Here is a 25,751-nt window from a genome sequence, read left to right as displayed (position 1 = left end):
CATTCTCTGTGTGTCCTGTTTTAACCTCCTAACCAGGCCATGAGCATGGGGCATGGGTTACAGCTGCAAGCAGCACATGCCTGCCCGTCTCTGCCTCTCTCTGCAAAGTTTGTTTAGATGAAAGCGTTTGTCTAGCAGGCAGCAGCGTGGCTACGCATTAAAAACCTGAGCACGAAGCAACCACACTACTTGACATCCTTCCACTGCTCCAAAGGTCAGATTATATCCGACTATTACTGCCACTTGTATAATGGATCTGCTGTTTGATCTGTTTGCAGAACATTGGGTTTTTCTCTCACCAGAAATTCAGCTTTTTTTGGGCCCCACATTTTGGGTTTTACATCAAAATAATACATTAAAACGTTTTTATTGTGTTCAAAAGAGTTACTTATTATACTGTCACAACATGTAAACCTTTGGAGATGGAAAAGTCTGCCATTAAAAACCACTGTGGCTATAGTATAGCATGGGTTTTAGTATGCTATCTTTGCCTATTTTCGTGAGCAAAAAGTGACTACATCTAGCTTGTGGGGAGCTGCAGTCCCAAATCAAAATAAAAGTAAATACAGGCACAAACACTCCGGCGCAATGGACATTTTAAATTTGTTCAATGTGTGCTCCTTCATGAAATCACAATGTTGTACCATTGAGCTCTCTTAAGCCACACTCAACTTAGTTTGGAGGCTTTCTGGTTTGCATCAATAATGAACGAAACAGGCTAATTTAGATCTCAAAGCTAAACACTCGAAAGCTCACGAGTCCCAAACAAAATGATTATTTGACAGTGCATTAATCATACAGTATATTCTAGATACTTTTCAGGCTCTACATTGAGTCCTAACTAAAAAGTAAGCTTTAAAGCTGTAAAATGGCAAGTTTTGTTTTTGAAGTCTTGTATACCAAGAATATTGACGCAGGCTTGGCAGCCGTGTTTGAACAACCAACCAGTTGTCAATGTTGAAATGACACATCCTGTCATCTGAGGATCCTTTAAGCACAGCAAACAATATTCTAGACAGTATCCTGTGTACAAAGGAAATGATCCAAGGCCTTCTTAAACACCTAAATCCATTGAATAGATTCAGACATTTCATGAAACAGTCTTATGAAGGAGAGAGTTTTAGTTATTCAGTCTCTCTCGGGCCTTATAGGCTTCGATAGGCTATGAATATGACTATATTAAGCGAGGATGACGAGGCAAATAAAGCAATCGTCTCTCTGTCTCTCTCTCTCTCGGCATATAAGGCAAACATCTAGCAAACCAAAGGTCGCGTGTTCGAACCTCCTCAGCACAACTTTAGCTACGTAGCATGTTAGCTAACCTTTCCCCGAACCTTAACCCTAATCTTAACCATTTAACCTGACTCTAAACCTTAACCCTAACCCTTAGCTTAGCTAACGTTGGCCAGCTTGCTAACGTTAGTGTTTGCCACTTAGCTAACGTTAGCCATAACAAATTGGAATTCGCAACATATATGTTTTTCAAATTCAGATTATATTGTACGAATTGCAATTCGTAACATATCATACAAATTCTAATTTGTAACGTACACTACATAACCTAAAGTATGTGGACACCTGCTCGTCAAACATCTCATTCCAAAATCATGGGCATTCATTTGGAGTTGGTCCCCCCTATGCTGCTATAACAGGGTTGAGGTCTGGGCTCTGTGCAGGCCAGTCAAGTTCTTCCACATCAAACTTGGCAAACCATTTCTGTATGGACCTCGCTTTATACACTGGGGCCATGTCATGCTGAAACAGGAAAGGGCTTTCCCCAAACTTGCAACAAGGTTGGGGAAAGCCCAGAATCATCTAGAATGTCATTGTATGCTGAAGCGTTAAAACAGCTACAGACCATTATTCCTCCACCAAACTTTACAGTTGGCACTATGCATTGGGGAAGGTAGCGTTCTTCTGGCATCTGCCAAACCAAGAATAGTTTGTCGGACTGCCAGATGGTGAAGCGTGATTCATCACTCCAGAGAACGTGTTTCCACTGCTCCAGAGTCCAATGGCGGCGAGCTTTACGCCACTACAGCCGACGCTAGGCATTGTGCAAGGGGATCTTGGGCTTGTGTGCAGCTGCTCAGCCATGGAAACCCATTTCATGAAGCCCCCTGACGAACAGTTCTTGTGCTGACGTTGCTTCCAGAGGCAGTTTGGTACTCGGTAGTGAGTGTTTAAACCGAGGACAGACGATTTTTACGCACTACGCGCTTCAGCACTCCCGTTCTGTGAGCTTGTGTGGCCTACCACTTCGCAGCTGAGCTGTTGTTGCTCCTAGACGTTTCCACTTCACAATAACAGCACTTACAGTTGACCGGGGCAGCTCTAACAGGGCAGAAATTTGACAAACTGACTTGGAAAGATGGCATCCTATGGCGGTGCCATGTTGAAAGTCACTGAGCTCTTCAGTAAGGCCAATTTACTGCCAATGTTTGTCTATTGAGATTGCATGGCTGTGTGCTCAATTTTATACACCTGTCAGCAACGGTCATGGCTGAAATATCAGAATCCACTAATTTGAAGGGATGTCCACATACTTTTGTATATATAGTGTATCATACGAAATGGATGATGAACATCCACAAATTAATACATACAGTTGAAGTCGGAAGTTTACATACACCTTAGCCAACTACATTTAAACTCAGTTTTTCACAATTTCTGACATTTAATCCTAGTAAAAAGTCCCTGTCTTAAGTCAGTTAGGATCACCACTTTATTTTAAGAATGGGAAATGTCAGAATAATAGTAGAAAGAATTATTTATTTCAGCTTTTATTTCTTTCATCACATTCCCAGTGGGTAAGACGTTTACATACTATCAATTACTATTTGGTAGCATTGCCTTCAAATTGTTTAACTTTGGTCAAACGTTTCGGGTAGCCTTCCACAAGCTTCCCACAATAAGTTGGGTGAATTTTGGCTCATTCCTCCTGACAGAGCTGGTGTAACTGAGTCAGGTTTGTAGGCCTCCTTGCTTGCACACGATTTTCAGTTCTGCCCACAAATTTTCTATAGGATTGAGGACAGGGCTTTGTGATGGCCACTCCAATACCTTGACGTTATTGTCCTTAAGCCATTTTGCCACAACTTTGGAAGTATGCTTGGGGTCATTGTCCATTTGGAAGACCAGAGGACATTTCTCCAAAAATTACGATCTTTGTCCCCATGTGCAGTTGCAAACTGTTGTCTGGCTTTTTTATGGCGGTTTTGGAGCAGTGGCTTTTTCCTTGCTGAGCGGCCTTTCAGGTTATGTCGATATAGGACTCGTTTTACTGTGGATATAGATACTTTTGTACATGTTTCCTCCAGCATCTTCACAAGTTCCTTCGCTGTTGTTCTGGGATTGATTTGCACTTTTCGCACCAAAGTACGCTCATCTCTAGGAGACAGAACGCGTCTCCTTCCTGAGCAGTATGACAGCTGTGTGGTCTCATGGTGTTTATACTTGCATACTATTGTTTGTACAGATGAACGTGGTACCTTCAGGCGTTTGGAAATTGCTCCCAAGGATGAACCAGACTTGTGGAGGTCTACAATTAGGTCTTGGCTGATTTCTTTTGATTTTCCCATGATGTCAAGCAAAGAGGCACTGAGTTTGAAGGTAGGCCTTGAAATACATCCACAGGTACACCTCCAATTGACTCAAATTATGTCAATTAGCCTATCAGAATCTTCTAAAGCCATAACAACATTTTCTGGAATTTTCCAAGTTCTTTAAAGGCACAGTCAACTTAGTGCATGTAAACGTCTCACCCACTGGAATTGTGATACAGTGTATTATAAGTGAAATATCTGTCTGTAAACAATTGTTGGAAAAATTACTTGTGTCATTGTGTCAAGTAGATGTCCTAACTGACTTGCCAAAACTAGTCGTGGCCAAAAGTTTTGAGAATGACACAACTATTAATTTTCACAAAGTCTGCTGCCTCAGTTTGTATGAGGGCAATTTGCATATAATCCAGAATGTTATGAAGAGTGATCAGATGAATTGCAAAGTCCCTCTTTGCCATGCAAATGAACTGAATCCCCCAAACGCATTTCCACTGCATTTCAGCCCTGCCACAAAAGGACCAGCTAACATCATGTCAGTGAATCTCTCGTTAACACAGGTGTGAGTGTTGATGAGGACAAGGCTGGAGATCACTCTGTCATGCTGATTGAGTTTGAATAACAGACTGGAAGCTTCAAAAGGAGGGTGGAGCTTGGAATCATTGTTCTTACTCTGTCAATCATGGTTACCTGCAAGGAAACACGTGCCGTCATCATTGCTTTGCACAAAAAGGGCTTCACAGGCAAGGATATTGCTGCCAGTAAGATTGCACCTAAATCAACCATTTACCGGATCATCAAGAACTTCAAGGAGAGCGGTACAATTGTTGTAAAGAAGGCTTCAGGGCACCCAAGAAAGTCCAGCAAGTGCCAAAACCGTCTCCTAAAGTTGATTCAGCTACAGGATCGGGGCACCACCAGTACAGAGCTTGCTCAGGAATGGCAGCAGGCAGGTGTGAGTGCATCTGCACGCACAGTGAGGCGAAGACTTTTGGAGGATGGCCTGGTGTCAAGAAGGGCAGCAAAGAAGCCACTTCTCTCCAGGAAAAACATCAGGGACAGACTGATATTCTGCAAAAGGTACAGGGACTGGACTGCTGAGGACTGGGCTAAAGTCATTTTCTCTGATGAATCCCCTTTCCGATTGTTTGGCGCATCCGGAAAAAAGCTTCTCCGGAGAAGACAATTTCTGTTAGTTTGTTGTATGTGTTAGTTGGTCAGGACGTGAGTTTGGGTGGGCATTCTATGTTTTCTGTTTCTATGTTGGTTTATGGGTTGCCTGGTATGGCTCTTAATTAGAGGCAGGTGTTTGGCGTTCCTCTAATTAAGAGTCATATTTAGGTAGGTTGTCTCACAGTGTTCGTTGTGGGTGGTTGTCTCCTGTGTCTGTGTTTGTCGCACCATACGGGACTGTTCGGTTTGTTTTGTTCATCGTCATTTTTATGTGTAGGCTATTTTCCCTGTTCGTGCGTTCATCGTGTTTATGTGAGTCCGTCGTCCAGGTCTGTCTACACCGTTTGTTGTTTTGTTAGTTTAGTCAAGTTCGTGTTTTCGTGTTTTCTTTAATAAATCATGTCTTCAAACTCCGCTGCATTTTGGTTCAATCCCTGCTCCTCCTCTTCTGATGAAGAGGAGGAGGAAAATCGTTACAGAACCACCCACCAATCCAGAACCAAGCGGCGTGAAGTCGAGCAGGATTATACACAGGACTACTGGACTTGGGAGGATGAGCTGGATGGTAAAGGACACTGGGCTCACATTGGGGAATATCGCCGCGCTCGTGAGGAGATGGAGGCAGCGAGAGCCCAAGAGCGGTGGTATGAGGAGGCAGCAAGGAGACGTGGCTGGAAGTCCGAGAGGAGACCCCAAAAATTTCTTGGGGGGGGGGGGGCTAAGAGGTAGTGGGCCGAGGGCAGGTAGGAGACCTGCGTCCACTTCCCAGGCTTACCGTGGAGAGCGGGAGTACGGGCAGGCGCCGTGTTACGCAGTAGAGCGCACGGTGTCTCCTGTACGAGTGCATAGCCCAGTGCGGGTTATTCCACCTCCCCGCACTAGTAGGGCTAGATTGGGCATTGAGCCAGGTGTCATGAGGCCGGCTCAACGCGTCTGGTCTCCAGTGCGTCTCCTCGGGCCGGCTTACATGGCACCAGCCTTACGCATGGTGTCCCCGGTTCGCATACATAGCCCGGTGCGGGTTATTCCACCTCCCCGCACTGGTCGGGCGACGGGGAGCATTCAACCAGGTAAGGTTGGGCAGGCTCGGTGCTCAAGGGAGCCAGTACGCCTGCACGGTCCGGTATTTCCGGCACTACCTCCCCGCACCAGCCCAGTACCACCAGTGCCTACACTACGCACCAGGCTTCCAGTGCGTTTTCAGAGCCCTGTTCCTCCTCCACGCACTCTCCCTATGGTGCGTGTCTCCAGCCCAGTGCCTCCAGTTCCGGCACCGCGCACTAAGCCACATGTGCGTCTCCTAAGTCCTGTGCACACTGTTGTTTCTCCCCGCACTCGTCCGGAGGTGCGTGCCCTCTGTCCGGTACCACGCACCAGGCATATAGTGCGCTTCGAGAGGTCAGTGTGCCCTGTCCCTGCTCCCCGCACTAGGCTTGAAGTGCGTGTCCCCAGTCAGGTGCCTCCAGTTCCGGCACCACGCACCAAGCCTACAGTGCGTCTCAGCCGGCCAGAGTCTGCCGTCTGCCCAACGGCGCATGAACTGCCTGTCTGCCATGAGCCTGCAAAGCTGCCCGTCTGCCATGAGCCTACAGAGCCTTCCGCCAGACAGGAGCAGCCAGAGCCTTCCGCCAGACAGGAGCAGTCTGAGCCATCCGTCTCCGCAGCGCCATCTGAGCCATCCGTCTCCGCAGCGCCATCTGAGCCATCCGTCTCCCCAGCGCCATCTGAGCCATCCGTCTCCCCAGCGCCGTCTGAGCCATCCGTCTCCCCAGCGCCGTCTGAGCCATCCGTCTGTCCCGAGCCATTAGAGCCGCCCGTCTGTCCCGAGCCGTCAGAGCCGATAGTCAGTCAGGAGCCGCTAGAGCCAGTCGTCAGTCAGGATCTGCCAGAGCCGCCAACCAGACAGGATCTGGCAGAGCCGCCAACCAGACAGGATCTGGCAGAGCCGCCAACCAGACAGGATCTGCCAGAGCCGCCAACCAGACAGGATCTGCCAGAGCCGCCAACCAGACAGGATCTGCCAGAGCCGCCAACCAGACAGGATCTGCCAGAGCCGCCAGTGAGCCATGAGCGTCCAGAGCCGTCAGCCAGCCATGAGCGTCCAGAGCCGTCAGCCAGTCCTGAGCTGTCCCTCAGCCCAGAGCGGCTATTTATTCAGAGCTGCCCCTCAGTCCAGAGCTGTCTCTCTGTCCGGAGCTGCCTTTCAGTCCGGAGTTGCCCCTCTATCCTGAGCTACCTCTCTATCCTGAGTTACCTCATTAGCCTGATCTATCCCTCTGTCCTGAGCTATCCCTCTGTCCTGAGCTATCCCTCTGTCCCGGTGCTGCCCCTGGTGTCGATGTTACCAAAAGGATTTAGTGGGGGTAAGATGAGGGTGGGCATTCATAGGGGGAAATGGAAGCTGGGATTGACTATGGTGGGGTGGGGACCTCGCCCGGAGCCTGAGCCACCACCGTGGTCAGATGCCCACCCAGACCCTCCCCTAGACTTTGTGCTGGTGCGCCCGGAGTTCGCACCTTATGGGGGGGTTATGTCACGTTCCTGACCTATTTCTGTTAGTTTGTTGTATTTGTTAGTTGGTCAGGACGTGAGTTTGGGTGGGCATTCTATGTTTTCTGTTTCTATGTTGGTTTATGGGTTGCCTGGTATGGCTCTTAATTAGAGGCAGGTGTTTGGCGTTCCTCTAATTAAGAGTCATATTTAGGTAGGTTGTCTCACAGTGTTCGTTGTGGGTGGTTGTCTCCTGTGTCTGTGTTTGTCGCACCATACGGGACTGTTCGGTTTGTTTTGTTCATCGTCATTTTTATGTGTAGGCTATTTTCCCTGTTCGTGCGTTCATCGTGTTTATGTGAGTCCGTCGTCCAGGTCTGTCTACACCGTTTGTTGTTTTGTTAGTTTAGTCAAGTTCGTGTTTTCGTGTTTTCTTTAATAAATCATGTCTTCAAACTCCGCTGCATTTTGGTTCAATCCCTGCTCCTCCTCTTCTGATGAAGAGGAGGAGGAAAACCGTTACACTGAGACCATTCATGTGTGGGGTTGCTTCACAGCCAAGGGAGTGGGCTCACTCACAATTTTGCCTAAGAACACAGCAATGAATAAAGAATGGTACCAACACATCCTTCAACAGCAACTTCTCCCAACCATTCAGGAACAGTTTGGTGACGAACAATGCCTTTTCCAGCATGATGGAGCACCTTGCCATAAGGCAAAAGTGATAGCTAAGTGGCTCGGGGAACAAAACATCGATATTTTGGGTCCATGGCCAGGAAACTCCCCAGACCTTTATCCCATTGAGAATTTGTGGTCAATCCTCAAGAGGTGGGTGGGACAAACAAAACCCCACAAATTCTGACAAACTCTAAGCATTGATTATGCAAGAATGGGCTGCCATCAGTCAGGATGTGGCCCAGAAGTTAATTGACAACATGCCAGGGTGGATTGCAGAGGTCTTGAAAAAGAAGGGTCAACACTGCAAATATTGACTCTTTGCATCAACTTGTCAATAAAAGCCTTTGACACTTATGAAATGCTTGTAATTATACTTCAGTATTCCATAGTAACATCTGACAAAAATATCTAAAGACACTGAAGCAGCAAAGTTTGTCATTCTCAAAGTCATTCAAAGTCATTCTCAAAACTTTTGGCCACGACTGTATAGTTTGTTAACAAGAAATGTGTGAAGTGGTTGAAAAACGAGTTTTAATGACTCCAACCTAAGTGTATGTAAACTTCTGACTTCAACTGTACCATATTAAACGTAACATATCATATTAAATCAAGTGTTTCAGATTTACGTACAGAATAATACGAAATGTTCTGAGACCAGGTTGGATTCTTCTGTCTTTCACATGCAGAGCATTCTTCATGGAGATCCTTAATGAGGTTTGTACTGTATCATTAATATAACAGTGTGTGTGTCTGTGTGTGCGCGTAAAGTACGTCACGCTGCTTGCTTAGCGAGTACCAATTCCTCCTGATTCGTCTCAGATCCAGGACCTCTGGCTTAATAACACACATGACTGCCCTCCTGAAGCATCTTACCAGTCGGCGCCACACAAAAAGCTTCAGGATGAGGACTACGTTTCACGAATTCCCATGTGCTGCACGTGCACGTGTGTGTGTGTTTGTACATGTGTTTTAACGTGAACATCTGCCTCTAAAGTAATCTAATAGATCCTCACATCATGCATCTCCATCTATTTCAACCAGCCTGCCCTTGGCCCTGACAGTGAGTTTACCACTGGTCGGGACATTACAGGACATTGCAGGTCTCTGTTCTGTTCCCATGCTATCATTGTGTTCATAATGTATGTCAGTGTGAGGTTGAACTCTGACTCTTTTTGTGTTACATGCAAACTAAAAAGGCTGCGTCGCACATTTGTGTGGTTAGCTAGCGGCCTAGCGCAGTGCCAGAGAGCGGAGAGAAAGACATTCCCAGAATGTTCTGCTCAAAGATAAATACTGAAAGGAAAACAGATGAAAGATGAGGCTTCTATCTCCTCTCCGTGTATGAGCAGTGAGCACACAAACTGACACACTCTGGGAGAACATTGACAACCCCCAAAAAGCTGAGAAAATAATACCACCATTCCATTCCCATTCATTCCCTGCATTGGGAGAAAAAAAATGGATGTTGGCCTATGAATACGGGTCTCTTTCAATGCATCAGTGTATCAGTTAGTATTTCTGTGGTAGTAACATCAGTTTATATGGTTTTTATACGGGTTTTTAAATAGCATCCAAAACACCTCTGAAACGCAAATGTTATATACACAAGGTCCAGAAAACATGCAGCTAGGCTCAGACACAAGTCTCTTTTGTGAAAAGAGAGGATGCCTGTAAAGTGCCAGGAGCAGCATTTTGCCAACATCATAGCATGTTATTCAGACGTGGCCAAATAAGGTCTCCCCAAGCGCACAGTTATGGGCTAAGATAAGCGTGTCTCTTTGCATTTTTTCTCTCTTCCTCCTCCCCAGCTGGGATCTCAAAGACTATAATACACCACTTGTTAGAATCTTCCCAAACCATGGTAACATGAACACTTGCTCGCGCTCGTTTGAGAAATGAATCAGGAGAGTGAGGTTTTTCGAACTTCAGAGGGACTCTTGTGAGTCCTGCCCTCCTAAAAGAGAAGTGAGCTGCAGGAGCAGAGCACGCTGCTTCCCCTGGCTGCTTTCTGGCTCTCAGGCTGAGCTGGGGAGTGGGAGGCCTGCCCTGCTGCACAGTGTTGCATTAGCATGTGCAATGCATGAACACACACATCCCCTCCCATCACACATGGAGGTGTCACAGTGTTAAGTGCTCCGGTGTTGGGCTGCTGCTTCCTGAGGAGTTAGGATCTCTAAATCCCCCTAGAAAAGCTCCTGGGTCTGACAACCAACCAGGCATTACAGACTCAGACCCCTGGCCTAGCGTTCCCTTGGATGTGTCCCAATTGGCACCCTATTACATATATAGTGCGCTACTTTTGACCAGAGGCAAAATTTGTGCACTATATAGGGAATAGGGTGCCATTTGGGACCGAACATCCTGGTTCAGCCTCCTGCTCTTTCCATGCTATGGGCAAACAACACAAACAGGCTGCATTTAGCTGAGCTGAGCTCTGGGTCGAGGGGAAAGGGAAGTTACTAAGGGAAGTCAAGGTAAACAACGTTCCCTATGGCCTCCAATGAGCCAGGACCAATTAGCTGTGTTCACCCCCATCTCTTTCTCAGAAGTGTCAGAAGAGAAAAACCCAGCTTCAAATCAATGATTTGGGGGGTTTGACTCATGGAAAGTTTACTGTACTGTAAGACTTTCTGTCTAAATCTATGGTTTCACACACACACACACACACACACACACACACACACACACACACACACACACACACACACACACACACACACACACACACACACACACACACACACACACACACACACACACACACACACTACAGAGGAAGTCCAACCTGAGAGAGCTGCTGGAACTGGACATTCCTCCTCATTCCAGACCAGACTTTAGAGAAAGGCTTGAGTCATATCGCCAGGCAGGCCTAACACATAACACACTAGGTATTTCATACATAGTAGCTAGCTGCAGAGAGCAGCACCAGTGGTGTATGCTAGTGGTATCATCTGCATACCACATCCAGTCCACAACATGACATTCTGTTACAGATAGAGCATGACTAAGAGGAAACTTCAGAAATCTTTCTTCTGAGATGGTGCAGTTTGAAATTCTGACTGCTGCTCTCACTCTCTCTTTCACTCTCACTCCTTCCCTCCCTCTATTTATTCTCTCCCTTGTCTTGTTTACTAGTTCAGTTTGAGCGTGTAGAGCAGAGAAAAGGAAAACAAACACCGACAGTGAAAGAGTTGACTGAGTATACATGGCAACAACAGTGCAAACGTTTTTAGAATTTTGAGATTTAAAGCCTAAAATACATACGAGCTAGGAGCTGGCAACGGCCATTCTCTGGAATACCTACCACGCGCATTTTGTAATTTACATCATTTTACTTCACAAAGCTTGTCTTATGAAAGAGTCCCTTTAATACAGAAAGCTAGCTGAAGCTGTCCACAAGGATTTATGGTTTCAGCAAACAATCCACAGCCCTCTGGAAGCGATGTAAAGCAAAGAGGGCGTGTTGATTTTGTAAAAGGGACAAAATAAAGCACCATCCTTATAAAACTGTGAGATACCAAGTGTAGATGTCAACTCAAACAGGAAGGACAATTCATCTTGGAGCTTTTTCTGCTTAGCTCTGGTAGACACTTCCTCTGGGAAAGCTAGTGGCCCCTGAATGCTCCTCTCTCCTGAACACGCTCTACGCTTGTTCACAGAGCTTCCCAACAGAACCAGGGAACGCAGGACAAAACACACATTAACACTATGACAAAACACACATTAACACTATGACAAAACACATAATAACACTGTGATAAAACACAATAAATAACACTATGACAAAACACACATTAACACTATGACAAAACACACACTAACACTATGACAAAACACACACTAGCACTATGACAAAACACACACTAACACTATGACAAAACACACACTAACACTATGACAAAACACACACTAACACTATGACAAAACACACACTAACACTATGACAAAACACACATGAACACAATTACCAAACACACATGAACACAATTACCAAACACACGATAACACAATGACAAACCACACGATAACACCATGACGTAAAGCACAAGACTGAGTCATTCTGAAAAACCGAATCTAAGCTAAACATGTTGATTGTCTAATGAAATCACCAAGGCAAACACCCTGTAAAAAAATGTTGTGGTTTTTATTCTGCTCATATAAAGATGTTTTCATATTTTTCATACAATATTACAAGGTTTTAATACAGTTTATGAAATTTGAAGAGATGCAATGAAATGGCGTTTGGATATTTTTAAGACCGAGGAACATAAAAAATGTGAGAAAAAACTCAGACGGGTCACTAATGTGTTTTCCAGTGTAAAATACTTTCTTTTCAATGCTTAATTTCCTCTGCTAAGCTTAGGGGACTAAGTTATACACCATTAAGAATGCTGGGGAGGAAAGTTACATACAGTACTGAACAGAATGTTAAGAGAGAGGGGGAATGAGAGAAAATCCTACAAAATCATTATACAACTTGCGGGTGTACATGTTTTGAGAGCTTTTCAATGGAGAAAGGCCTTTTGAAATACGGTTGCAATAACACAAGAGGCAGTCTTTAATTTTACACTGGGCCGTAAATTACACCGACAGAGAGCCAAGCATCGCTCCTTGATAAACCCTACTCAAACCCATTTTTTTTTTTAAAAAGACAGGAAATATTGTTCGAACACATTCTCTGTCAAACCAATCCATAGATCAGAAGCAGGATGTACATAACACAGCTAGGCCTCAAATGCCTCTCTCAGTGTTTAACTACCGACAGGCTCTTGTGTCGTAATGTTTCGCAATGTTGTCTAGGGATCAGGCAGGTATATATCAGCAGACTGTTCGTATGAACCCAGTCAGGCTGAAACAATGCAGCCGCCTGTGTGTTTCCTTTTCACCGCTCAGATTAAGAACAAATTAAACACGCAATAGTGGTGTAACGTAACCTGCCTTTTTTCCCTCGTAATTAAGCTCTTTATAATCCCAAAATACATTTTGGAGTTGTGTTGAAACAACTTACTCTGCACTGGTACATTAATAAGAGCAAACAGAAAGAGACTGATTAAAAGAGTGGTATGCAGGGCATGCAGACACACACGCGCACACACGAACATATGTACACACTCACAAGCAAACATGCGTACGGACACACACACACACACAAACACACAGCTGTCCAGTTTTTGTGGTGGCTTGAAGTACAAAAAACATTCTTCTTAATGACTTTTGCAAACTTGGACATTACTCTTTCGGAACACCCAATGTTCAGTCCAGCTACCAATTATGGGTAGTGTTGAACCACATATACTGCAACAGTAGATCAAGCTAAAGTACACCATTAAATGAACATGGGAAAAAAATATTTGGCTGCAATGGCAGAACCCCTTCATTATTTACATTGCAGTTGTTGTCGGGGAAAAAAGTAGGTTAACCCTATGTGGTCACAAAATATTTCTCACGTTTCTCACGATAAAAATAAAAAAAAATCCCCAAACATTGCATTACGCCATTCTCTACAACATGACATTAAATACAGTTTCAATCTAAACATAAAATCTTTACTTCAAAGTCACGTATAAATATAAACACGACTAAATTGGAAAAAGTATCGGAAAATGAAGATAATAAAATACTATTATTCTGTATGAAACACTCACTGTTCTCTGTTCTCAGTCACTTATGGATTAGAACCAAGGAACTGGAACGACGTAGCTTCTAACTTAGTAGATGTTCTTCTCAGTGAAGCAGTGCAGTCATTTGAAAGTATATCCACCATAACATAGTGTTGTTCTCCTTGGCCCTGTTCCTTGGCCTAAAACATGTCACTGACACATTCTGCTCTCATGTCCAGGGACAACTCTTAGCAACAGTTACCCAAGATACAGCCTTTTGACTTGCTCTGTAATGGCATCTAGGGTTTACAAGGGAAGTGGCACTTCGCACACATTGAGTTGTTTGCTTTTCTGAACTCCCATGACAGTTAGAATGTGGAGTCATGTTTCGGACGAGAATAAAACTACCTTTGTTTCTGCTTCTTTGGTCAAAGGCTCTGAAAATAGTTACAGGTTTTCAAAGTTTATTATCAGTGTTTTCACACATCGCTAAAACATAGTAGAGTGATGGGGCTCCAAGCCCCATTCATTAAATTACCAGCTAAAACTGCAAAACAGAATGCTGAAAATAAAATTGAATTTTATAAATTAAAATAAATTCTATGAAGGTGTGTGGAGAACGTTTAAGGAATTTCCACATGGAAACCATATTTTCACATGTATTAGAGTTCACATGTTAATACCTACCACCTTTCACGTGAGAAGAAAAACATGTTTTCACCTCCCATGTGAATTGCAGTTGCACATGTGGAATTTGCGGTTTCACATGTTAAAAACCTTCCCATGTGAAAATCGGATATGCAGTTTCACGTGAAAAAACTTCATTTTTTTCTGTCTGAAAGCGTTCAAAATACATTGAAAACATCCTAAATGCATCATCTATACAGCTAAAAACAACAACACGAGGTCCAAACAAGTTGACTTTGAGGTTAAATAAAGTGTTTATCAATATTCCTGATTTTGATACTTTGGACAAAATCAAAACGGCAATATTCTTGTAACGCTTTTTTGCATAAAAACTCTTAAATTACAGCTCAATCATGATTAATCACAGCAAATCCTGAGAAACTCAATAAATGTTCTGAATCAAATCAATAACATTTTATTTGTCAAATGCGTCGTAAACAACAGGTGTAGACTAACAGTGAAATGTTTACGGTCTCTTCCCAACAATGCAGAGAGAGAGAAAATAGAGAAATAATAGAAAAGTAATAACACGTAATAAAAATAATACAAAAATAAGAAAACTTAGCTATATACATGGGGTACAGAGTCAATGTGCAGGGGTACGAGGTAATTGAGGTAGCTATGTATGTACATATAAGTAGGGATAAAGTGACTAGGAAACAGGATAGATAATAAACCGTAGCAGTTGAATATGTGATGACTCAAATGCAGATAGTTAAATAGTTAACCAAATAGGTAGCCGGACTAACTATTTAGCAGTCTTATGGCTTGGGGGAAGAAACGGTTCAGGGTCCTGTTGGTTCCAGACTTGGTGCATCGGTACCGCTTTCCGTGCGGTAGCAGAGAGAACCGCCCACGACTGGAGTCTTTGACAATTTTTAGGGCCTTCGTCTGACACCGCCTGGTATAGAAATCCTGGATGGTAGGGAGCTAGGCCCCAGTGATGTACAGGGCCGTACGCACTACCCTCTGTAGTGCCTTGCGGTCGTATGCCAAGCAGTTGAAATACCAAGTGGTGATGGACCCAGTCAAGATGCTCTCAATGATGCACCTGTATAACTTTTGAGGATCTTACGGCCCATGACTTTATTTCAGCCTCCTGAGGGGGAAGAGGCATAGTTGTGCCATCTTCAAGACTGTGATTCATGCCTACAGATGTGAGTGCTACGGGGCAATAGTCATTATCCAGTGTCCTGTGTGAATTTAAGTATGCTCTCTCTAATTCTCTCGTTCTCTCTTTCTCTCTGAGAACCTGAGCCCTAGGACCATACGTCAGGACTACCGGGCATGCTGACACCTTGCTGTCCCCAGTCCGCCCGGCCTTGCTGCTATTCCAGTTTCAACTGTTTCTGCCTGCGGTTACGAAACCCCTACCTGTCCCAGACCTGCTGTTTTCAACTCTTAATGATCGGCTATGAAAAGCCAACTGAGATTTATTCCTGATTATTATTTGACCATGCTTGTCATTTATGAACATTTTGAAAATCTTGGCTCTCTCTAATTTTCTCCTTCTCTCTTTCTCTCGGAGGACCTGAGCCCTAGGACCATACGTCGGGACTACCGGCCGTGGTGACTCCTTGCTGCCCCCAGTCAGCCTGGCCTTGCTGCTATTCCAGTTTCAACTCTTCTGCCTGCGGTTATGGAACCCCTACCTGTCCCAGACCTGCTGTTTTCAACTCTTAATGATCGGCTATGAAAAGCCAACTGAGATTTATTCCTGATTATTATTTGACCATGCTTGTCATTTATGAACATTTTGAAAATCTTGGCTCTCTCTAATTTTCTCCTTCTCTCTTTCTTTCTCTCGGAGGACCTGGGCCCTAGGACCATGCGTCGGGACTGCCGCCCGTGGTGACTCCTTGCTGTCCCCAGTCCGCCTGGCCTTGCTGCTATTCCAGTTTCAGCTGTTCTGCCTGCGGTTATGGAACCGCCACCTGTCCCAGACCTGTTGTTTTTCAACTCTTAATGATCAGCTATGAAAAGCCAACTGAAAATTATTCATGATTATTATTTGACCATGCTTGTCACTTATGAACATTTTTGAACATCTTGGCATAGTTCTGTTATAATCTCCACCCGGCACAGCCAGAAGAGGACTGGCCACCCCTCATAGCCTGGTTCCTCTCTAGGTTTCTTCCTAGGTTTTGGCCTTTCTAGGGAGTTTTTCCAGCCACCGTGCTTCTACACCTGCATTCTAGCTGTTTGGGGTTTTAGGCTGGGTTTCTGTACAGCACTTCGAGATATTATCTGATGTACGAAGGGCTATATAAAATAAAATTGATTGATTTAGACAGGTTACCTTGGCGTTCTTGGGCACAGGGACTATGGTGGTCTACTTTAAACATGTAGGTATTACGGACTGGGTCAGGGAGAGGTTGAAAATATCAGCGAAGACACGTTTGAAAGCACTAATTGACATTGAAATGTGAAAATGCACATGTGATAGTGTTGCGGACATGAGTCGACTGCGACTTTAAAATGAGTGTTGGTTGAATGGTCATGATGTTGGTTTCTCTCGAAGGAGACCCAGGTTCTAATCCCGCCAGTTGCAAAAGCACACATGAAACGTATAATATCACGTGAAATGTTGGGAAACCACATTAGAGCTCTGCTACCCGACACGAGCCCGACGCCCCTGATATTATACATCCGGGTCGGGCCTGTTTTTTCATCAATAATTAGGGTACTTGCAGGGCTCAGTTATCATTAAATTGATCACTAACACTTTGAAGCTGAGCCATTTGCGCGTGCTCTGCTGCGCAGTACAATTATATCTGAATAAGATCATAACATGGAGTCAGAAGTGCTTCCAACCTCGTGAAATATGAGACAGGAGAGATTATTTCACAGAAAATAATATGTTCCTTGAGTTATGTTGAGTTTAGAGTGACGAAAAATAGCTAACAGCTAACTGCTCTCTCATGTCTCTTCATTGAGCAGAGCAGCCCGAGCGTAGCCGTTGCTATGGATACTCAATGACTCAGAGCACCATGAACAGAGTGCATGCAGAACGAGCTGTGTGCACGGAGCAAGTGACAGACAGAGAGGAGCAGCTAATGGATTTACTACAGGCACCTAGTGTCTGGTCTGGAGGGTGAAGTCAGGCTACTGCGTAGCAACCTAGCTGTGTCAAAAGTCCTAGAAAGCCTATGTAAATTACGATCGCCAGAAGGGCCAAACCAAAAAATGTAGAAGGCCATTTATGATGATCAAATTCAATCCCCACAGTGAATTATTTTAAAGTTCGCTATAAATAGAGATATTTAATTAAATAGTGATTCTATTTAACTAGAATCACTATTTCTGAGTACTACATTTGTGACCCGTTTCATGAAACTAGGCGCATGTCGCAAGTCATGACTTCACAGGAAAGCCATTTTAACGTTTTCTTTCGTTTTTTTAAATCAAAATGCGTTTTTTGTCAGAAATGCCTTCTGGAACTTGTGAACTTTCATGTGCCTTAATAATAAACTTGTACGCCATCTGTAAATACGAAAACAATTGTTAAATTACGAGCCTTGTTGGTTAAGCCACAGAAAAAGTCTGCAACCTTCCCACTAGACATGATTGGCTGAGATAATGAGTGGGCTGGACATGCCGAGTTCGGCGTTTGGATTGATGTGCCATATAGAAGGCTTCTGTCTATTTGAGCTGGCCAGTCTGTGTTGGTAATCCTGTCGAACGCGACGTAATTTTTTAAAAATTGTGTGGTGGAGCTGCATAAGTGTCGCTCTCCACTTTCTTGAGGATCAAGTTTTGAAATCAGTGGAATTAGAGTATGATAGCTAAAGAAACGGAGAAAACACCTGTCTCCAGTTTACGTCTTCAAACTAAGGGCAACCGTGGTATGACATCCGTGACAGGGAGTCGTGTCCATCATGCATGATGATGTATACAGGTAAGACAGTCTAGCGTTAGCTAGCTCCATTTTCAGATATTATACATTTCTAATTTTGACAGAAAGTGGTTTCATTTCAAGATAACGTGTACTGTTAGCTAGCTCGCTAACATTAGCTGGCTGGCTCCCTAGCTGACGTTATTTTTAATTTCCCAGAGCCGTTTGCTTTTCTAGTTACAGCCTAATGTTAGCTAGCTAACATTGAACCTGGTTGGTTAGCTCCCAGCATATTCATACAGGGTAGTAACGACATGATTTGGCACTATGTTCATTGTTGTTTAACTAGCTAACATTAGCTGGCTGGCTCGTTAGCTAACGTTACGTGACGTGTGTGATCATTTTTTTTTATTTTATTATTATTTTTTTTTATCCCATTTTCTCCCCAATTTTTCGTGGTATCCAATCGCTAGTAATTACTACCTTGTCTCATCGCTACAACTCCCGTACGGGCACGGGAGAGACGAAGGTCGAAAGCCATGCGTCCTCCGAAGCACAACCCAACCAGCCGTACTGCTTCTTAACACAGCGCGCCTCCAACCCGGAAGCCAGCCGCACCAATGTGTCGGAGGAAACACCGTGTACCTGGCCCCCCCTTGGTTGGCGCGCACTGCGCCCGGCCCGCCACAGGAGTCGCTGGAGCGTGATGAGACAAGGATATCCCTACCGGCCAAACCCTCCCTACCCCGGACGACGCTATGCCAATTGTGCGTCGCCCCACGGACCTCCCGGTCGCGGCCGGCTGCGACAGAGCCTGGGCGCGAACCCAGAGACTCTGGTGGCGCAGTTAGCACTGCGGTGCAGTGCCATAGACCACTGCGCCACCCGGGAGGCACGTGTGTGATCTTACACGCTGTTTACCTAGCTAGGTTCATTGTTTACCTAGCTAGCTACATGTCTTAAGATAAAGTGTACAGCACGCAATGAATATAGTAAACGTCGGCAAAAAAGCGTAATAACATTGTTGCCAGCAGAGCTGGTTAGGTTGTTTTCATGTTATCCAGAGGTAAACAAATCATCGGCCAGAGCGTCGAGTGTGCGCTCCGAACGCGAAACGAGATGGGTGGGGCTAAAGCTTAAGAGGGTGTGAACGGTGCTGAATTGGTGTAGACAAAGAAGAGCTCTTCACTAGATACCAAAACATTCAAAGGCCAGTTTCTCAAAAGTGAGTTTACAAGTTTAGCAACTTTTCAAAGCAGAATTACTTTCCCAAAATGCAGTGTATGATATACCATTTTGTAGCTCTAAGTCTCTACTTTTATCCAATGTAAAAAAAACAATTTCAAATTTTGCCTTATAAGACCGAATCCAGGTGGTGAGTCAATCAGTCACAGGCCTGCAGGCTACGAGGAGGCTCCATGGTTAACTCTCTCAGGCAGGATGAAAACGACTACATCGACCATGATCTTTTGCTAGTTACAGCCACTTTAACCATGGTCCTTAGTTATTTTTTGGTACCATTCAGCAATATGGCGCACTTCAAATCTCAAATTCAAATCTCTAAACCACGTGTCTGAGTCATGTGAAAAATGTACATGTGAAAAATCCGTCACACGTGTCCATAAACCACGTGTCTGACTCACGTATCCGTTTTACCCACATTACATTTTTCACGTGATTTGTTGGCATGTGAAAAAAATATATACTTTTTTTCTGACATGTTTCACACATGTCCGAAAACCACAAGTTTTATCAAGTGTTCTATTCATAAGATTATTTCAAGTGTTTTTTTTTATTTTTTAAGTGAATGATCATGAGCAAAGATATTAATGAACATACCTTGAACATACCTTGACCACTAGGTATGGAAAGGACAAGTGGTTGTGAGCTAAAAAGTGATTGAAAACATCAGGGGCCAAAGAACATACCTTGACCACTCCGTTGTCGTGCATGGTGATGCAGTTGTTGGGGTCCTTGGAGAGCTGGAAAAGGGCCTGAGCTGTGGCCTGGTGGACTGAGGAGTCCTTGGACTTCAGGTAACGGACGAGGGGGGCCACGGCCCCCGCCTCCCCAAACAACACCCTGTTACTGCCCCACATGCAGCAACGGGCAATCGCCTCAGCCAGGTGACGACGCAGTTTATCATCAGTCTGTAAAACAGAGAAAATAGGACAACAGACATCTATGGTTGCATCTCAAATGGCACCCTATTCCCTATATAGTGCACTACTTTTGACCCGGGCCTAGGCTATAAATACTCAATAGAGTTTGTTTCAAACACTACAGTGAACTTTTAAATTACAACTGAGATGATGGTATCATAGACAGTCCATTTACAACAGGACTGAAGATTCCCAGTAAACACACAGGCTAATTGAGTAGGATTATAAGTATTTTGAGGTGTACTTACTGTGTTTGTCAGCTTGGCCAGCATCGGTACAACCCCGTGGTCAGTGATGACTGCCAGATTCTCTTCGTCTTTGGCTATTTTGGCTATGGCGGCACACACGCTCGCCAGTACCTCTTTGTTTGTTGATTTCAGCAAATTAACAATCAGTTCCAATCCACCGACAAAGGAGCGCACCATTTCCCCTGAATCCTAAAAGTAAAAAGCCTCTTATTAGCTTGGTGTTCTCAATCTGTGAAATGAAGTGGCGCAGGGAGACTGTGTAATGGGCAGGGAGGGAAGCAGGGGCATTTGAGCAGAGCAGAGAAAACTAAAGAAACACACAAGCAAAGGAAAAAGAAAAAGCCTTTTCATCAGTCTTAGCAACAATCAAAACCCCATCAGAGCCAGTCAGCCCAATCGGAGGTAAGGTGAGTAGCCGTGGCTCTCTCCTGCTTTCCCCTCTACGGATAGGGCCATTGTAAATACGGATGGGCTGTGTGGTGTGCCAGTAGCTATTCCTCATCAAGCATGTCATAGGGGAGATATAGTCCGTTTGTTATAAAAAGACATTTACAGAAATCAACAGGGCAAAATTGATGGGATTTCTTGCTAAGAAATGCAAGGGCCAAGGGAAACGAATCCTTCTACAGCAGACCTTTCTAATGTCAGCCTATCCAGTTGGACAGAACAGAAGGCCTATCTAATGACCTCTCCATGTAGGTTACACTGTTCAGAACACAGGACCAAAACATGGTGTCGGAATCAGTGTGCGGAGGAACTGAAGGAGTCGGTGTGTTTCCCCGACCATGCAGGCCAGGCTGGCACCGTAGACACTGGTTTAAGTGCATGGCACCAGTGGGCTAGCTGGTACCACAGGACTCTCAGCCACTTATGGGGCTGTGCCGTCCAAGCTCTCTGAGGAACCACAGCGGAAGAGAGTGGGCACATACGCAGCCTTCAATGAAGCTTGGCAGATCGGGCCTCTTTTAAAATCACAACTCAACATAATCGGCACCAAAAGGAGGTATATATCAAGGTGGCATACACAGCCACTGCCAGCCTTTCTCCAGCAATATGAAAATAGTAAACCAAGATTATGGAAAGCGTATAATTAGAGATGGCTGAGTGCAAATCATCACAACGCATGCCCCATTTCCATATCCATCAACATTATATCTTCATCTAGGACATTGAGGATTTAATATAGCTTGTTTCTTCGTTTTTTTGTACGTAGACATTATTGTCTAGGTAATGAATCATAACCCCCTCCCTTCGGGGGTTGTGTGTGGTTGTGCCAGGCCAAGGGCTCCACTTGTAAAAGAGATTTGCATCTCAATGGGACTCACCTCGTTAAATAAAAGATAAATACAATAATAACTGCCCGGTTAACCACACTCACACTAGCCTCAATGTGAGTGGCCTATTCAACGAGGGACAGGAGTGCAGGCATATCCAACCAAAGCAGTGACAATGGGACACTACCACAGCAGGTTTCGTGGCTGTGCACACTGCACAGTGAGGAGTGTTGAATGCAACCTTCTAGCTCTGACAGGCCAGGGCTCAGAGAGCAAGACGGGACACGGTGGTGTGTCTCTCTCTGCTCCCCTCAGATGTGGTGCCAGAGGAGGGGCAGTGTGTGCCCGGAGCTGACCCCCCGCTCCGCTTCTACACAGCACAGAGAGCACACAGCACAGGAAGCCTTTCCTCAGGAATACTGATGATGCCGCGACTCACCAGCGACAGAGGAAGCGCTTCTCAAGTCACCAGCTGCGGCGGCGGACTAGTGAGGATCCCTTTCATGGCCTGGACAGAACCCCAGATCCCTGAAAACCGCAGCATTATAAAGCTACACACGTAAGGCCCCGGTCATCCTGCTGTCCCTTTTTCCCGAAGATGAAATGAAATAGAAAACACATTATCTGGTCGGTGTGCGTGATTTGGCCTAGTCTGAGGGAGGGGGAAAGGAAGCCGGCCCAAGTGGCGCAGCAGAGTAGTTTGCCCTGACCCTCTCCAGCAAGCAAGCAATCAGGCTCCTACGTCCATAGGCTACTATGTAAATGGGAAATAAACCAGGTATCGCAAGTTGCCCGTGTCCAGGCAATTTAATAATGCACTTCATTACATGAGCAGCAGGGCAGGTTACCTCCTTGATCGAGGGAACAACGCTAATTGACTGATTCACTGCAAAGCCCCTGCTGACTGAAATAATGACTGGGGCTTTACTTATAGAGGGAGCTGGCCAGGCAGTCCAGGCAGTCCAGGAAGGCCAGGCAGGCCGGTACAAGTGGGGCGTACTGTTCTTGTATGTGTCTGTATATGCCTGAGTAGGAGTAGAGGTAAGGACTGGAGCATCCAGCAGCTGCACTTACACCCTGATCCTCTCATAAATCCACTGTGGAGCTGCTAACTAAAACCACATGGGTCTTTTATCTATATAACTACTACTGCATCGAGCAGTATCAGGTTCCCCTCGCTCGCAAAACCAACTCACTATTTAGCTTTCGTCATTGCCCCTGTGTCAGATATCAACCAAAGAGCATGTTCATGTATTCACTACAAAAATTGGCACCGTAAAGTCCAGACAAACATGGTCAAACTTTGTTAGTGTTCAAGCTGCAGCCGGTCGGTACTCCTCTTCCATATGGTTGCCATAGATCATTTTTGTCACAATTTTGGTCCGGAAAAATTCCTTGTAGCGAGTGAAAAGCTCCCCTCACCCGGACTGAGACAGACACCTGCCTGAGCTGGGCCCAATGTATCTGTTTAAACGTCAACAGATTGTCTAACTGACAAGCTGTTTACGTTCATCTTGGCTATAATCTAATAGAACAATGTTACATTTGTATTTTGGAAAAATGATACAACGGCCCTGGGAATCAAACCCACTGACAGAAATATTAGGGGGATTTAGATAGCTATACTTCAGCCGTTCTATATGAACGCAATAGACTGTGAGTCCCATATGGCACCCTATTTCCTACATAGTGCACTACTTTTGACTAGATCCCTATGGGCCCTCTGGTCAAAAGTAGTGCACTATATAGGGAATAGGGTGCAATTTGGAATTCAGACAGCATATGAATGCTATACAGCAGGCCCTATGCCATGAGGACTGGACAGTAGAAGTATGTACCCCAGCATTTATGTGCAGAATGGGGTCACAGGAGTCACAGCCTGTCTGTCTGGCACCCTGCTCGTAAGAAGAAGCTGCTGCTGGTTGTATGACTCTGTAACTCAGAGCATGTTGAGGATTTTCAACAGAGGAGTCAGAACAGGATATTACTCCTCCAAGTCTCTCCCTGCATGCCTGCCTGCCAGCTGCCTGTTTCCCAGTTCACCAGTTCACCAACAGAGAGCAGCGTGTTCTGCTTTGTATTAGAGGAGGGTTCATGTAAGCCTCTAGTGACACAACGTCACCCCTGCAGCAACCTCTCGACACCAGATTGTCGAGAGAGGCTTAAGGAGGCTGACCTTCATGATGATATAAACAGGCTTCTGAACAGTGTGAGAGAGGAATTCAACCAAGATAAACATGATGAACATATTACAACCAAGATATAAACATGATGAACATATTACAACCAAGATAAACATGATGAACATATTACAACCAAGATAAACATAATGAACATATTACAACCAAGATAAACATAATGAACATATTACAACCAAGATATAAACATAATGAACATATTACAACCATGATAAACATGATGAACATATTACAACCAAGATATAAACATGATGAACATATTACAACCAAGATATAAACATAATGAACATATTACAACCAAGATATAAACATAATGAACATATTACAACCATGATAAACATAATGAACATATTACAACCAAGATATAAACATGATGAACATATTACAACTAAGATATAAACATGATCAACATATTACAACCAGGAATAAACATGATGAACATATTACAACCAAGATATAAACATGATGAACATATTACAACCAACATATTACAACCAAGATATAAACATGATGAACATATTACAACCAAGATAAACATGATGAACATATTACAACCAAGATATAAACATGATGAACATATTACAACCATGATATAAACATGATGAACATATTACAACCAAGATATAAACATGATGAACATATTACAACCATGATATAAACATGATGAACATATTACAACCAAGATATAAACATGATGAACATATTACAACCAAGATATAAACATAATGAACATATTACAACCAAGATAAACATAATGAACATATTACAACCATGATAAACATGATGAACATATTACAACCAAGATATAAACATGATGAACATATTACAACCATGATATAAACATGATGAACATATTACAACCATGATATAAACATGATGAACATATTACAACCATGATATAAACATGATGAACATATTACAACCATGATATAAACATGATGAACATATTACAACCATGATATAAACATGATGAACATATTACAACCATGATAAACATGATGAACATACACATATAAACCTGTAATAGAACATGAGAACTTTTACGCAAAAGTTGAGACTTAATGTTATTTACAACGTTCTAACAGTGTAATTTGTTTTACATGTTGTTAAGCAGTGTTGCCATTAGAGAATAATTAAATAATTAAAACAAATGCCATTTTCTTAGGTGTACTGTACCTTTGCATTTTCAATGCATGGACAAATGGCCCATGCAGCGCTGGCCTGGACATCTGGGTTTGGGTTTTTCAACAAGGACCAGAGCAGACGCACTCCATCCAGACGGTCAATGATCCTGTAGGAGAAGAGCGAAGAAAAAGAGAAAGAGAAAGAGAAAGAGAGAGAAAGAGAAAAAGAGAGAGAGAGAGAGGTAGAGCGGTAGAGAGAGGATTGAGAGAGAGAGAGAGAGAGAGAGAGAGAGAGAGAGAGAGAGAGAGAGAGAGAGAGAGAGAGAGAGAGAGAGAGAGATAAAGAAAGATAATAGAGTGATAAATGTGTTTACAACCCTGTTGGTGAGCATTTCTCCTTTGCCAAAATAATCCATCCACCTGACAGGTGTGGCATATCAAGAAGCTGATTAAACAGCATGATCATAACACAGGTGCACCTTGTGCTGGGGGACAATAAAAGGCCACTAAAATTATGCTGTTGCCAGAAAATGTCATGTTAATTTATCTACTGTAAGAATTTGGCTGTATGTCCAACTGGCCTCACAACCGCAGACAACATGTAACCACGACAGCCCAGGACCTCCACATCTGGCTTCTTTACCTGAGGGATCGTCTGAGACCAGCCATCCGGACAGCTGATGAAACTGTGGGTTTGCACAAGCAAATAATTTCTGAACAAA

At 44.1% G+C, this 25,751-nt stretch overlaps 1 protein-coding gene and 1 long non-coding RNA gene across 3 annotated transcripts in view; one reads left to right on the top strand and one right to left on the bottom strand.

The window, feature by feature from the left end:
* Positions 1 to 25,751, bottom strand: part of LOC129822844 (outer dynein arm-docking complex subunit 2-like) — a 78,646-nt gene that overhangs the window by 7,530 nt on the left and 45,365 nt on the right. For both annotated transcript variants that reach the window (XR_008754539.1, XM_055881298.1), the window contains exons 17-19: positions 25,082 to 25,196; positions 20,434 to 20,622; positions 19,952 to 20,173 (exon numbers count right to left, since the gene is read on the bottom strand). Coding sequence is in view for 1 of the 2 variants with exons in the window: in XM_055881298.1 (XP_055737273.1) it covers positions 19,952 to 20,173; positions 20,434 to 20,622; positions 25,082 to 25,196 (526 nt within the window). In the remaining variant the exon portion in view is untranslated. The remainder of the gene's footprint in view (positions 1 to 19,951; positions 20,174 to 20,433; positions 20,623 to 25,081; positions 25,197 to 25,751) is intronic.
* LOC129822845 (uncharacterized) lies at positions 86 to 16,349 on the top strand. Its single transcript, XR_008754540.1, has 3 exons — positions 86 to 214; positions 15,284 to 15,345; positions 15,438 to 16,349. It is a non-coding gene; the product is annotated as an uncharacterized LOC129822845 (long non-coding RNA).

This window comes from Salvelinus fontinalis, chromosome 25, assembly GCF_029448725.1.
Source record: "Salvelinus fontinalis isolate EN_2023a chromosome 25, ASM2944872v1, whole genome shotgun sequence".
NCBI classification, from domain to species: domain Eukaryota; kingdom Metazoa; phylum Chordata; class Actinopteri; order Salmoniformes; family Salmonidae; genus Salvelinus; species Salvelinus fontinalis.
Note: the sequence above shows the minus strand (reverse complement) of the source record. Positions and strands in the feature narration are given on the sequence as shown.